This window comes from Symphodus melops, assembly GCF_947650265.1.
Source record: "Symphodus melops genome assembly, chromosome: 7".
Classification (NCBI taxonomy): domain Eukaryota; kingdom Metazoa; phylum Chordata; class Actinopteri; order Labriformes; family Labridae; genus Symphodus; species Symphodus melops.
The window spans coordinates 12,344,232-12,358,744 of NC_136697.1; the positions used below are offsets into that span (position 1 = coordinate 12,344,232).

The 14,513-nt window shown below is 38.8% G+C and overlaps 1 protein-coding gene across 1 annotated transcript; it reads right to left on the bottom strand.

Annotated features, from left to right (window-relative positions):
* Nucleotides 1-478: 478 nt before the first annotated feature.
* bcl6ab (BCL6A transcription repressor b) lies at nt 479-6,217 on the bottom strand. Its single transcript, XM_079347889.1, has 9 exons — nt 6,117-6,217; nt 4,062-4,233; nt 3,630-3,851; nt 2,709-3,542; nt 2,493-2,620; nt 2,214-2,381; nt 1,980-2,110; nt 1,748-1,885; nt 479-1,627 (listed from the first exon to the last, which is right to left on the bottom strand). The coding sequence occupies exons 2-9, from the start codon at nt 4,220-4,222 to the stop codon at nt 1,484-1,486; spliced, it is 1,926 nt and encodes a 641-aa protein (XP_079204015.1). The 5' UTR covers nt 4,223-4,233; nt 6,117-6,217; the 3' UTR covers nt 479-1,483.
* Nucleotides 6,218-14,513: the final 8,296 nt, after the last annotated feature.

The following is a 14,513-nucleotide window of genomic DNA, read 5'->3' on the forward strand; positions in this document are numbered from 1 at the left end:
TTGGTTACTTTTTCTGTCTGCAAAGAACACATTTAACGTTGTTCTTATTTAACGGAGATCATTATTGAACAGATAAGTATTGTTAACTAGCTGAGCTCGCTTAATGTTCAGATGATTCCCTTCACTTAATGCTTTAAAAGTGTACATAATTTTTTGGCAGCTCAGATACATCTAACAAAATAATTCATAAACCTCCACTCGTACGAGACCATGAGACTGATGTTAAATCAGTGCTTACTAAAAACATTTTAAACTTATATTAATATACCGACATTAAGAAGGTACAACAGGTACGTACTGTATGTATTCAAAAAGAGAATTAATGATCATTCATAGGAGTGAACACCAGGGGGAGCAACAGAACAGCTTAATTTAGTTTTTTTCCTCCTTACAGCTGCACATTAGTATAAAATTCTCTTAAATAAAATGTGTACTTTGTGAAAACTATCGAACATGAAAAAACTGAATCATGCAGCAGTCATAGTGTATGATTTATTTTCATGTCGTATATATTCTCTGCAGTTACAAAGACATTAGCTGACATATTTTCCTGAGCATTTTTCAGCTTGGGGCCTGGTGTATCCGCGTTCAAAGAGCTACATTTAACAGATCATTAGCTACATGATTAGCAGTACCTGACACACCTGTACATGACACAAGAGCAATGTACCGAATGTGAACTTAATCATATATAACACTAACATGTCAGGAAGGTAGCTACAAGAGAAGTCATGTGAACGTAAGGCACTTTGAATATACTGTACTGGTTTGTACAAGTGCACTATAATACAGTTAGCTCAAATACAATCAAACTTCAATGATCATGTGGATGTATCATTCCAGCACCAAAATGTGTTAAAATAAAGCAAAGAAAGGAATATAAATACGAAAATATCAAGTGAAATGCTTGAAAAAAATAAAATATGTAGCATTTTTAAAAGGGAAACAATCTGTTCATATTCCAATATGTACCACAAACTATCAAACACAAAATAACAAGCCCTTGTGTTATGAACTTTATGTAAGAAAAAACAAAACTCTGCATCAATATATTTGTACTCTGCCAGCAGATGGCAATCTGAAAATATATATTATCTTATTTACAAAAATAAACCAAGGAAACATGAACAGTGAGCACATACTGTAACTTGATTAATTCATACCAGTAGCTAAAGCAGAACTGGAACAGTGATTCTCTATCTAAACGAGAAAGAGGACTGTCCTATAACGCTGACATACTGATATGTGATTGGCCAAACGGAGAATTACCTGCTCACATTCACAATATGCACTCTGTTAGACATTCACAGCGAAAGCATACACTTTCTTTGAAATACCAAAGTGCTTACAATAAGTAATGGGCATCACATACAAATGCATACAAGGCATATACTACATATATTTATGTACTTGTTTGTAAAATATAAAAATCTTTTGACAACATGGTGGCCGATGCAAAAGGCAAATGGCACAGAGAAGGAATTCAGCACGAGCTCATCAGGCCAGTAAGTATGTTACTGGGAGTCCTTCGATATTGGGCCTTGGTGTTGGTGACGGCGCCGTGCTTCTGCCGAAGGTGAAGCCTCAGCTGACTCTTGTGTCTGAAGTGGAGGTCACATTTTTCACACTGATGGAAAGAAAAAATTGAATAATTCAAAACAATAAACTAGAAGGTTTTTTTATCAAGCACAGCTATAGCTCATGGCTGAGGCTAAAAGACACAGAGGATAAAGAGTAGGATGCTTACATGATAAGGCTTTTCTCCCGTATGAATGCGCATATGGCTCTTGAGTGTCTGAAGGTGGCGAAAGTGTGTGCCGCAGATCTCACACGGATACGGCTTCTCTCCGGTGTGGATCAACACATGAGCGCGAAGATGGGCCACCTGGAGAGGAAATGACAACTGGTATTAGAAATACACATACTTGAAGGCAGCAGGCTGACTTTTGTAAGGATTTCTTGCCATTTTTGTTCCTCACCTGGACAAATCTGGAGCCGCAGGTTTCACACTTGTAAGGCTTCTCTCCAGAATGGATGCGCGTGTGCGTCTTGAGGTTGGCTGGTCGGTTAAATTGAGCACCACAGATATTGCAGTGGTATGGCTTTGCACCTGGATGTTGACAGCAAGAGGTTTAGGAATTAATGAAAGAGTCATATCAAAAGATGTTTATGCAATTGGACTTTTAAATGCCACAGTAGGATTTGAAACTTACCAGTGTGAACAGTCTTATGGCTGGCCAGGTTGCCCTTGTAGCGGAAGGCGGCCTGGCAGCAGTCGCACTTGTACGGCTTATCACTGTGGACCTGGACCATGTGGTCTTTGAGGGAGTCCTCTTCTATGAACTTAGAGTCACAGCCATTGCAGAAGTGTGTGTTGTTCTCTGGAGAGAAAAAAAAGCAGGAATAAATTAACCTCTGTGATTTTGATGTGAAAAAAAATGAACTAAACTACAGTACAGATTCCTGGCAGGGTACATGTTAACTCCACTTACCACCATTGGAGGAGGAACACTCCGAGTGTAGTACGGCGGCTTCTTCTCTGCTGTATGAGTCAGGAGAGAGATGACCAATGTCTATACATCGAGGGCTGTCACAGCCACAGGAGGAGCATCTGCGCTGGCTGCACACAAAAGGCATTTCAATTAATTGCATTTTTTATAATTTTTTTCCTCTTTGCAAATATATTTAGCTTAAATTTTAGTCCTTACCTGAGGCTGCTGCAGGGACTGCTGCTGAAGCTGTCCGAACTCTGAAACATGAAGATGTCCTCTCTGTGCTCACTGGCTCCATCTTCTGTCTGACCATCGCTGTTTCCCCCAGATTCCCTACTATATGGGCTCAGTGTTGGGGACATGGTGATGGCTTCAGCTTCAGGGCCGCCTCCACGAACTTCCTTCTCCTTCTCGTTGGGTGTTTGGTTCATAACAATCAGCTTGTACTTTTTCCAGTTGCGAGCCTTGGTGTTACTTAGAGTACAGTCAGGCGACTGATGAAGGCTTAGTTTGGCGCTTCTGCTGCTGTTGGACTCAGTTGGCGAGTTGGGATGGCAGTCAGATCTCAGGGGACTTTGAGGGCTACTGATCACACCTTTGAGAAAACCTGGAGACAATCTGAGGCAGCTGCTTTGTGGGTGCTGAATGCTGTCTTCCTCTATGGGTGTAGCAGGCCTTTGAATCTCTTGAGCTCCTGCCGGTCTCATAATGGTGGTGGGGAAACTGGGGTGGGATGTCACAGGGTTTGAGATGATGATGTTGGACTCACAGGGAGCCACCTGGGAGCATTGTTTCTCGGGCAAAGCCCCTCCTCTGGTAAGGTTGCTGGACTTGTGGGGAACTTCAAGCTGCACAGAAGGGACCTGGGGGTCACCATAGACGTGATAGGAGCCGGAGGTGTTGATTCCCCTGAAAACATTGGGGATGTAGGAGGAGTTTGATGTGTGAATGTGTCTAAAGTCTTGCTCTTTTTCAGCAGTTGGCTTCTCCTCAGGCAGACATAATGAGTTCATCTGTACCTCCTCAATCGAAATGTTAAGAGTCTGATTTCTGTGGAAACAGGTGAAACAAAGTATTTAACTCAAACCTTTTTTTGTTTAAAATTCAACATAAGAGTGTTTTGCTGTTTTTCTCTACCTGGACTTGATGAACCTGTGGCAGGTTTCCGCCACATGCTCCATCTGGAGGTAGACAGCTGTGTTCATAGTCGCGATGGCCAGACTATCCTTCAGATTCAGACAGGACGTGTACATAAAGTCCAGGAGGATTGAGAAACCCTTGGGGTCCACTTTGGGGTCTAAGCTTATGGCACTGAGGTTTCCGTTCTTGGGATCCATGAACACAGAATAAAAGAAGCCACTGTAAGAGAAAAAAAGGCATTGGCAGTGTTAAACATAAGCACATCTGAGATTCATTAACTCCTAGAAATTATTTATTTGGGATGAGGTCTGAACTAAAATCATGTGGCTGTCAGGTTAAATAAGTGACTGAATTAAAAAAGTATGAAATATGCTTCCATAAATAGTTGACATTTATTATCACTGTGCCAGATGTTATGGTTGTGCATACCTGCAGGCCACCAAGATGGCCTTATGAGCACAAAACTGCTGTCCAGCCACCTGTATGGTGACATCAGTCAGGATGTTCCTGCTGCGGAGGCGGTTAAAGTTGAGTAAGACATCGCATGCATGGCGGGTGAATTGAATGCAGCCATTCGTAGTCGTGGCCATGCTGTCGAAACCTGAATGAGAGTAGAAATAAAAAAAAACAATAAAAAAACACTGCCAAATAAAAGGTAAACAACACAGATATGCACCCTTTAGTCTGGGTAGAAACATAGCAATGTGAGGATATCACCACTGATACCAGCATAGGAAGACCATATTCACTGGAAAACTGTTCATTAGTCATTAGATATGTCAATTAAGGGTGATGGTATACTGCCGAAGCACCTTTGAACAAGGCACTGAATCCCCAACAGCTGTGTAGCAGCCCCACTCTGACATTTCTCCACTAATGCGTGTCCACAGGTCCTGTTTGTGCATACGTGTGATTTGGGCCAATGTGTGTGAGAAGCATGTAACACAGTAAAACCAGAATTTCACTCAGGGATTAATCAAGTATCTATAAAAATAAATAGGTTACATTTATTTGCAGTCTAGATGGGATTTTCAACATTCTACTAAACTAAGCAAATCATTTTAAAAATACCAAATTTGAACAAAAGTCGAGCACTGCTTATAGCTGTAACAAGTTCTAATTGATCAAAATTAAATGTTTAATAAATTAATTAATTGTATTTCACCACCTCACTGACACTATCAGTGGAAACTAACTGGATAATCCAAACAATCTTTGAAAACAGAACAAGTGTCCTGACTGCGTTTTATCAGGAGGAGGCGTCATTGTAAAGAGAAAAGTAAAAGGTATGTTTTCTCCTCCTAAACCTCTTTAATCCATTACACTCGAATTGACTTCATTCACAGTGTTATATCATAGAATAGAAACGTTAAATAGGTCATTTCACAAGGTATTATTAAAAACTGATATTTGTAGTTAATTTGCTTTTGCATAAAGTCGGAATAAAGTTTTTCATAATTTTGAAAAGAAATACAATTTGTGACAAAAAAAACGCCAATAAATGTGAATGCAATCATGACCTATGATGTTAAAAAGTTGTCTTAATGTCAGATTATCTCACATCTATCACAGATGAACATAATGTATCAAAGTGCTCAGAGCTGGCAGCTTGCAGCCTGAAACGTGTTTGACGTTGAGCACATTCCGTCCTGACTGCTCAGATTAGGTTGCCAGTACACAGAGAGGTTTCCTGTTCCCCGATATAAGTAGAACCCAACTCTGTTAACCCATTAGTATTTACTCCCCTTCTGCTAAACTAATCGCGCCACTTACTTCTAAGCCAATTACACTAAATAGAGACGATTCAAATAGGAGGATGTGATTTTTAAGGAGTGGTTGGATAGTTGAAGCTCGCTCAGCAGGCCAGCACAAGTCCTTCCAAAGTCATAAATAAAGTTGAACTATCATGTCGTTTTGGGACTCTCTTGTTGTTTACATATGTTGTTTAAATCATTTAGTCGATTAAAGGTTGTAATAGTAGGTGTTCAGCTCTGTATTGGAGGCACAAAGTCAAGTGAAAAGACTGTTTGTCGACCAGAGAACTGCGCAGAGAGAAAACAACAAGAAGCAGACCGACCGATCCAGTTGCGCAACTATTGCGCGTCTCGTTGGTTTTCATAACTTCCAAAACAGTGGTTCAAATATAGATGTCGAAGACGTCGGTAAAACAAATGCGATTACTAATGAGCCCACATTATGTACGACTGTCAAATCGCCAAATTGTTTTTAACCGAGTTATCGCACAAGTTTGTTGACATTAAATCCGCACACACGTCGCACTTCCCTCTAAAAGACAGCCAGAGCACCTCTCAGAATAAACTTTCATAGTTCAGTCTGTTAATTCACTTTTAACTAAGAGAAACACAAGATACTGCAAATATTGAAAATAAAGAATCCAGTCCAGGAGCCACAGAAACAGTGCCTGCGATCAGCCTCCACACTCCTGACCTAATGCTGAGAAAATAGGAAGGAAAAAAAAGTCACCTTGTAAAAGTTTCCTCGAAACTCTGTTGATCACCAGTTCTGAGAATCCAGTTCTAAGAAACAGAGCAGCTCAATTCTCGGAATTTCAACACAGGGCCGTACCATTATCTGTGAGGTGGGGGAGCTTCACAGTCCTATTGCACTATTTCAGTGTTGTACCGTCAAAGACTGAACATTTTAACACACGGGGGCAACATTATTACTCACACTTTAACGCATTTTGTGGGATGAATGTGTGCTATTTGTAAGACTTTATCTGTTAATTTGTTTATTTCGAAGTGGATTAATCTCCCAGTCTAGTGGATGTGTCCAAGTGCAAGGTCAGCTGACCAAGTTATAAATACTGTGGGGAATATGAGAGACTGTGCTCTCAGTGCGCCTGCCTGAGGCTCCTCCATGAGTAGAAAAAAGTCAGTCATTCTATTTTATAATAATTGAGAATATCCAGTTTAAGTAGATAGAACATTAAGCTGCCATGTGTGTTTGATTTCACATGCTCCGGTCGTGCCTTTCATTTGACATGCTGCCTCTTCTTTGAAAAAGTAATTATACTGTTAAAGTTGCTTAGTTGATTTCAGTGTAAGCTGTGTAAAACGTGTAAAGTATTTGGGAAATCATATACTGATAAATGATTGTGCCACAAGTGGCCTCAAAGCTCAGTTTGTGTAGATTTTGTACAAGTACGAATTTGTACGAGTTTGTATTTTAAAATGCTTCAGAAAGTGTTTGTTAATCTCTCCTATACTCTCTAAAAGGCCCTCATATAACTGTTTTAACTTTTCACACTTCCTGGCTTTCCTCCACAGCTGTAGCATACATCAATATGAAGTTGTCGGTAGCCTACTAAACAACCAATTAGTCAACAATAAAACGGGCTGCACTTTAACGGCCAGATAATAACAGGTTAAGTACTGTTTGTAGTAAACAACATGAATAAAATAATGACACATTAAGAACAGAGTAGGCCGACTGTAAGTATTTTTGTTATGCACCAGTGCAATGACACTGACTCACAACTTTCTTAAGAACTCTGCTGAAAACTTGCACAACAGCAGCACTAATTATGACCTAGTTATGAATCATCTCTGTGCTCCTTCAGTAATACTTCTCACTAGTTCCTTGTCCATTGAAGGTGTAACCTTTCTCTATTTCCTCAATGTTTACAAAACATCAGCTCTCCTGCCAGGTGTGTTGAGTGTTAAATTTTTAATGTGATAGGAATCCTTTTCTTTGTCCCACAGTGAGTGATCAGACTCTATCTAACCATTTATAAAGTATACTATTGTTAGAATGATTTTAATAGAAACATGTTCTTTATATGCCATCGTTACTGAACATAGTTTTTTTTCACATCTTCTTTAAGCCGCTTCTGTCTAAAGGAATGGTTAAAAATGGTTGGATTTTTTAAGGCTGTTTTTCATTTAATGGAAATGACCTTTTAAGCAAGGTAGCCATTACCTTGCCATTATCAGGCAGGTTAGAGCCAACAAAACTGTAGGAATTGAGAATTATTAATTGTGACTCTGCATACAGTTCATATCTCTGTTTTTAACAGTTTATAAAAGAATAAGTAAAAATTAAAACTGAATCTAGTAGAGATAATTCAGATCACAATTCGAGGGTTATAATAAATAATAGATTACCTTTCTATATGTTATTAAATCCCTACAACAAAGGAATCTAAATGTTTTATTTTCTCGACATACTGTATGTGTTGCTTAGAAGGTTGGCTCTCAGACTTCATCTTACCTCATGAGAACTAAATGTGCTGCTCAACAGGTCTAAATTACAGCTGCGCAGGTGCTATGGCAACAAAGAGGTCTATTTGTAGTTAATGTTTTTACTCTTCATTTTTTCCCCCGCGGTTATCTTTAGTGGCCCAACTTTCTGTGGGTTGTTCGCCTTCACATCCTCTGAAAGAACAGATATTTTCTAACGATTAGAGACAAACGCTTGTTTGGTCTTTAGAAGAGACAATGCAGATGAAAAACCTCTGATTTCCTCTTTTGATGCATTATTATTCAGGCAATAGGTTGAAAAGAATCAATAAGACCGCCTATTCCTTGCATTAACCAGGGCAGCTACCTTTAACATTTTCACGATCTCACTGCAGTGACAAACAGATACCAGTGGCACATAAACTGCTGTGTGTGGTATAGATATATACAGATGATCACACAAACATGGTACTCCTCCTCAGCTTTGCACAAATGTTATGTCTTATCAGGTTGTATTTATGCATTGAGGTCTGACTTTTGTTTTTTCATGAAAACAGCTTCATCTGCAAAAACCTTTGTTTTTATAGACATGTGAATGTTTTTCAATAAAAAGCTTAATCCAGCAGGTTAACATTGGTCAGTGAGTGGCAGAAATATAAACGACAATCAGAGCACCATGTCTGTTATTAGTGCTGTCTGTCGAGTCTTCCTCTTTAACAAAGAAAGCTGTTTTTTGGGGGCATATGATGTAGTAACAGAAAGTACCAGGACATTGCGTTGTCAATGTGAAGTACATAAGTCGAACTGGACAACACAATGTGTCCAGATAAACTCAGATTCATGAGTATTGGTTGTGGACAAAGCCTATGCGTTTTTGATCACTGCACTGAGTGAATATTTAACTGTTTTAAGTTTGTTTTACTTAAACAAACTTACTTACTGTTTTACTGTCAGTGGTCTGGGAAAATATTAAATCTGCAAAAGTAATAATATCTGCAATATTACAGAGACAAATTTAAAAGTAACTAGAATAGATAAACAAGTGGAAATGGAGGAATTTCTCAAAACAGATGTAAAAGACACTAAAGCAGCAGATTCAAAATGTTTCTCTTTTGCCTGTTACCCAAACATCACACAGATGTCTCGTTCATATTTTCTGCTGGGCCCGTCTTTAGAATGCATGTCTTTAAAAAACAACAACGCTACTTGGGATTTTGCCAGTCAACCCTGGAACAAATTTGTTGCTGTTCCTCTCGTTCTCCCCTCCCCCTTTCATGAACTTCTCTGACCCTGAGGGCGAGATGCAGACGGATATCAACGTGCCTATCCCAAAACATGACCCAGGCACATGGTTGTCTGACAGAAGATCAAAGGTCAAGTCAGTAAAATATGACAAAAACTAGCTCAGCCTTTGCACTTTCATAGCCTGAGGAAGGAGAGAGGACGTGTCAGTTTCTGTTCAACTCGGAGTGTGCACTTGAATTTGGTGAGAAGCATGGAAAAGAAAAATCACTTATCAAGGATTTTCTGTTTATCTTTGTTTACATACAAAACAAACGACATAAATAATATGTGTACTTCATAGCTCGCTTGTTTGTTAACAAGAGGCATTTAGATTAATTTTTAGCACTGAGTTTAATTTCATGTTTGAGCAGCTGTTGATGCTCATAAGCCACGAAACACTGAATACCAATGCATGCATGTTTTAAAAATGGGGATCTTTGAACTGCGCTCCTACAGTGTGTGTGGGACTTACTGAAAAGTACATCTTTACCGCAGGCGTTTTGTCATCGTTTCATAGTAATGTTGAATTCCACCCGACCCTGAATATACCGTGATGTCAAACTGTCAATCATTTTGTTCAACAAAACAAGTAAGCTGTGTGTAAACATAAACACTTTAAAAACTAATAGGTGGAAATGTACAACTTGCTGATATTTTAAAAATGTTATCAAAAAGAGATAACTTGTAAAAAAGAAGTACTGTCCTTTTTGACACTGAAAAAAATGGCCTAAACACACAAAACAGCCCTCATAATGAAGCCAAACTGCATCAGATGGCAACCCGTACAACTGATAGCATTTTGGTTAAAGTCATTTTCATCCCTGCTATTTTTTATGAGGAAATTCTCTGGCATATATTTTTAAACAGCCACTGAAACCTAAAGTTATCAGTATAGATTGCCCGCTGACACATCTCAACTCTGTCTCAGTATTTCAGAATAAATAACATCTGTATGTCCTCTGATGTGGCGAAATAAGGCCCTAAGATGAGTTTCATATGCAAACTGTTTGCTGCCTCGCCATCAAACAGGAACTTTGCTCTTCATGACTTTCATGTCTGTGGTTTCCCAACTGGGCTCAGCGACAGAGAGAGAGAGGATGAGCCTCTGCAGTTTCATGTCAGACAATCGAGTTTCCTCTCAAAGCTTGTGACGTAATCCGAAAGAGCCAAAAAAAAACTTACTTTAAAGGTCACATATCATACTCATTTTCAACCAGTTTGAATAAGTCTCAGTGCTCCTCCAAAGAATGTCTGTAAAGTTTCTTGTTAAAAAAAAATTAGAATGTGCTGTTTCTGTGTCTGTAGCTTTTAAAGCAAATAAGATGTGTCTGATAATACCCCAAGGGCTTGGGTGGTTTGGGCTTTCTCGCTCCATGTTCTATTGTTTACAGTGAGAAGGCGGACTCTGAGGGCAGAACAAACACCTGGCTGTGGGAGTGTAAAAACACATTTTCTGAAAAGGGAGAAGGCAAAAGACAGAGTGGATACACTTATCTCATAAGTATCCATCACTTTTTTTCTTCCTAGCTTGAGATTTTGAAGTTGTGGAAAGGAAGATAGCATATCTATTGAGCTACAGTTAAAGCTTTTTTAGGCCATAGGACTACTGTCCCTGTCCCATTACACAAACATTAGGGGAACATCGATTTATTGTCAGATTCCTTTAAGGCCTTTTTGTCTACTTACTATTGGACATTTCCTATTATGTCACATACCAAACAACTGACAAGTCAGCAAGAAGCAAACTCATATGAAAACATGGACAACACAGCTCTATACATTTCGTACCTCTTTACTCTAGCAGTCTTTGTGTTGTTACTGTTGACTTGTTTTGTCTTCTTCTGTCTTCTAAGCATTTAAGCTGTTCAAGTTCTGAGTCAAAGCACATAGCAGAAACTTTGGAGCAAATGCATAATGCCTTGGCCAGTTTGGGGCCAATTGAGGTGTATGCATACAAGAAAAAATCAACTACCAACCGCATTATCTGACTTTAAGATTAACTTTGAGAAATACAATTTCTTATGGTTTTCAGGAGTGCATGTGGTGCAACACTGACTCTGTACAGACAGCTCCTGGCGGCATTTATTGAAACAAAAAGTAGGCCAAACTTTCAAAGTTTCCTAACGTCGCTGAATTCATTAATCCCCAATTTTGGATCATATCATTGGGTTTTGGTCATTTGAGGACTCAAGTCCCTCGTGTTCCAGCCCTGTATAAAGAGGCAAACACATGAATGGTAGCTTTGTTGCACTAAAGCAAAGAATGCATCCTCAGTTATAAGTGGCCAAATGGATTGTACATGCAGAAAAAAAGGAACATCTGTAAGAAGCAATCAGTGCATCCAGACATATGAACAGGAATCAGTCACTGTGTGTGGCCTGGAAGGCAAGCAAATACTTTGAGGGTGTTAATTTAAAAAGACAGACAGAGACTATTTACCATTAATACTTAGTGCAACAACAAGTTGTGGCCCACCTTTTCAATTCTTTTTAGGTTTTTACTTTACTTTTTGTTGTTGTAGAATTGTCATTTATCACTTATATTATAACAATTGTACTAATTTAACTAACTTTTTGTGCATGTAGGACATAGGAATCTATGTGCAGAGTTAATTTAAACATAATGCAACACTCAAAGTACCCGTCTGTGGAAAAGTACCAGGGCTCACCGTGTCACCATGATGGATCCCCCTGTTGTTTTACAGCAAAGCTTCTGAGAGGGTGGTGGATGGGGGGTAGGAGGCATGGCTGCCCAGGAACAGGAGTTGTGGTGTGTTTGTAATGTAATCCCGGGTGCCTCTTCTGAAAATGCCCCTTTAGGATAGTTGGGAAAATTTGGTCGCGGAAAAAGAACGGAAAACTGTTTTTTAGCTCAACAGTTTCCTGCAGGGTGCCCTAAACGCATTACAGACACAAAACAGAGAAAAGGCTCCCATAGAGCAATGTGAGTATCAATACATTGGCAAGTTAATGAAAAGATTGATTGTCAACATAAATGTGCACGACAGGATACAAGGTTTTCTGTAGGTTTTATGTTTCCAGTTTTTTGCTGAATGCACCCCTGGGTCCCACTTCTACACTTTTTGATTTAATATTGTGATCAAATCTCCATAAGCCCTTGCAGTTCTCCAAAGTATCCCTGGTGGTAACAGAACACCCTGCGCTCATGAACTGAAGGGCTATTTGTTTGTATAACTGTGTTTGATATTATGCAACATGAAATGCCTTTTCAAAACAAAAAAGTACCCCTTTTATTGACTGCAGCTCCAATATATTTCATGAGAAAAACACTGCTTGGGCTTTTCCAGCCAACTCCAGAAAAACATTGGAGTTGTTCCTCTCAATCTCTCCATACCGATTTCACCAGAATAAGAATTAATCCCAGGAGAAAATGTGGTTGTTTGGTCAAGAATTCCAGGTTTCGAATTAAACTGTAATTCATCAAGTGTATTTTATTTATTTATCTATTTTTTATATGCTGAAATCTTAAAAGAAAAAAGTAAGATGGGTGGAGAGGGTATAATCTGCAGCTGAAGGCCAGAGTTGGAGTTAAACCATCAGAGTGCACAAGATATTACAAACATGGCACATTTTTGAGTATAATTTTTGGGCTGCAGCTGCTCATGTGCAATACATCATGTTGTGGACGCGTCTAAAAAAACCAGCATGTCTGTCAGTGAAGCACATATTGAGAAATGTATTGCTTTTAATGGCTTGATAAACCAGCAACATTCACATCGACAATAAGAGGAATTTCCCTTTAATGTCAAATTGACATGGCTTTTTTAACACAGCGCAAAAAAGATGCATTTTCAGTAGGCTTGGCAAAAACATGGGTTTGTAGTTTTGATGATATTTCAGGTGTGTTTAGGAGTGCCAAGAGACTGCTTCCCTTTTAATATATTGACCTTCACAGAAAAAGCATTGTACTCCCTGCACAATAATTATTGTATTTTTTATTGTGCCTCTATATGAGAAAAATGAAACCACCCTTTTTTGTGTAAATATAGATGCTCCCCTTTGAGACCTACTGTAGTAGATTGTTTTAGATTGCCTATTTATGGCGGGACTAATACATGCCTGCTAGGATCATTAAAGCATGTTATAAGAACAGTTTGTTGACCACTTATCATCTACAGGTTGCACAGCTTTGCTAAAGTTATATTAAGTGAGTGCACCTGAACCTGCAGAGTGGTTGCTGACGTTTAAGGTCTAATGATCAGGCTCATAGTGAACAGAGAGCTTCATTAATAATTACGGTTTAGTTGCAGGGTTAAGTCACTGATGGCTCGTCATGAGACTGAAATGCTTATCATCTGCTAATTTAGATGTGACGTGTGAATATTGTAACTCCAGTAACCTTTAAAAAATGTATAGGTTAATCTTGTCTCATATTGGTACAGTGGTATAAATCCGACAGTCTAAGTGGAGCTGGCAGCAGGACTGAAGATGCCAGAGGTCTGCATACTTCAGAGAGGGAAACAGGGAACACAGAGCCCTGAGGACAGAGAACAATGTGACTAGTTTGCTGAGGTTATACAACTGACATTTTCACCTCTTTTTTTGTGTTTTTTTGCAAGGCAAAGACAAATGCTGCAGATCATTTCAACTTAGGGAATGTATAAAAATGATAGTGGTTCCTGACAGAAACGGGGCAACTTGCTCCACTTATTTATTTTGCCCTATATCACAATGAAAACAAAGGAAAAGTCATTTCTAAGAAGGGGCATTTTAATGTAAACACTTTCATATGCGCCTGGTTATCGCTCCCTTTATTGCTTACATCAGCTTATACCTCATGTTCTCTGGTCTCACTTATGTTGTTGGTTTCTTATGATGGGTTTTGTTCATTGTTGTGCAAATTATGTCAGTTGTGTTTTTGTTGTTTGTGTTCTCGTTTGTTGTTTGGATTCCAGTTCAGTGTTCTTATGTTTCTGTATGTATGTAATTAGATACCAAAGTGAGCCTCATGTAACATGTGGCACTTCTAACTTCACTAAATATATTATAATAAAACAAGACGACTTCTTTCCAAAGTCCTTCTTTCAGCAACAAGAACATAAAAATGTTTCTGTTATCCTCTCCTGTGTTTCAAAACATAAATCAAATCCACCTTGCTCTCTGCATTAAAAAAAGTAAGTGGACAACAAAGTTATTTGCTATAAACATTTGCAAGTGCTTCACATATGGTAGCTCCTGTTGATTGCAGATGTTTGATAGAAATAGCAAATTACAAGACCAAGTGATTACCAGTAAATGATCAACTTTTCTTTTGAAATTCAGAGGAAAGGGAAGGAGAAAATACAATTAAATCGCATCATAACTGTAGTACTAAACTAATCGTCCTTAATTTTTTGTTAGACATTTACACTCTCAGCTTTCTCTCGTACTGGAAA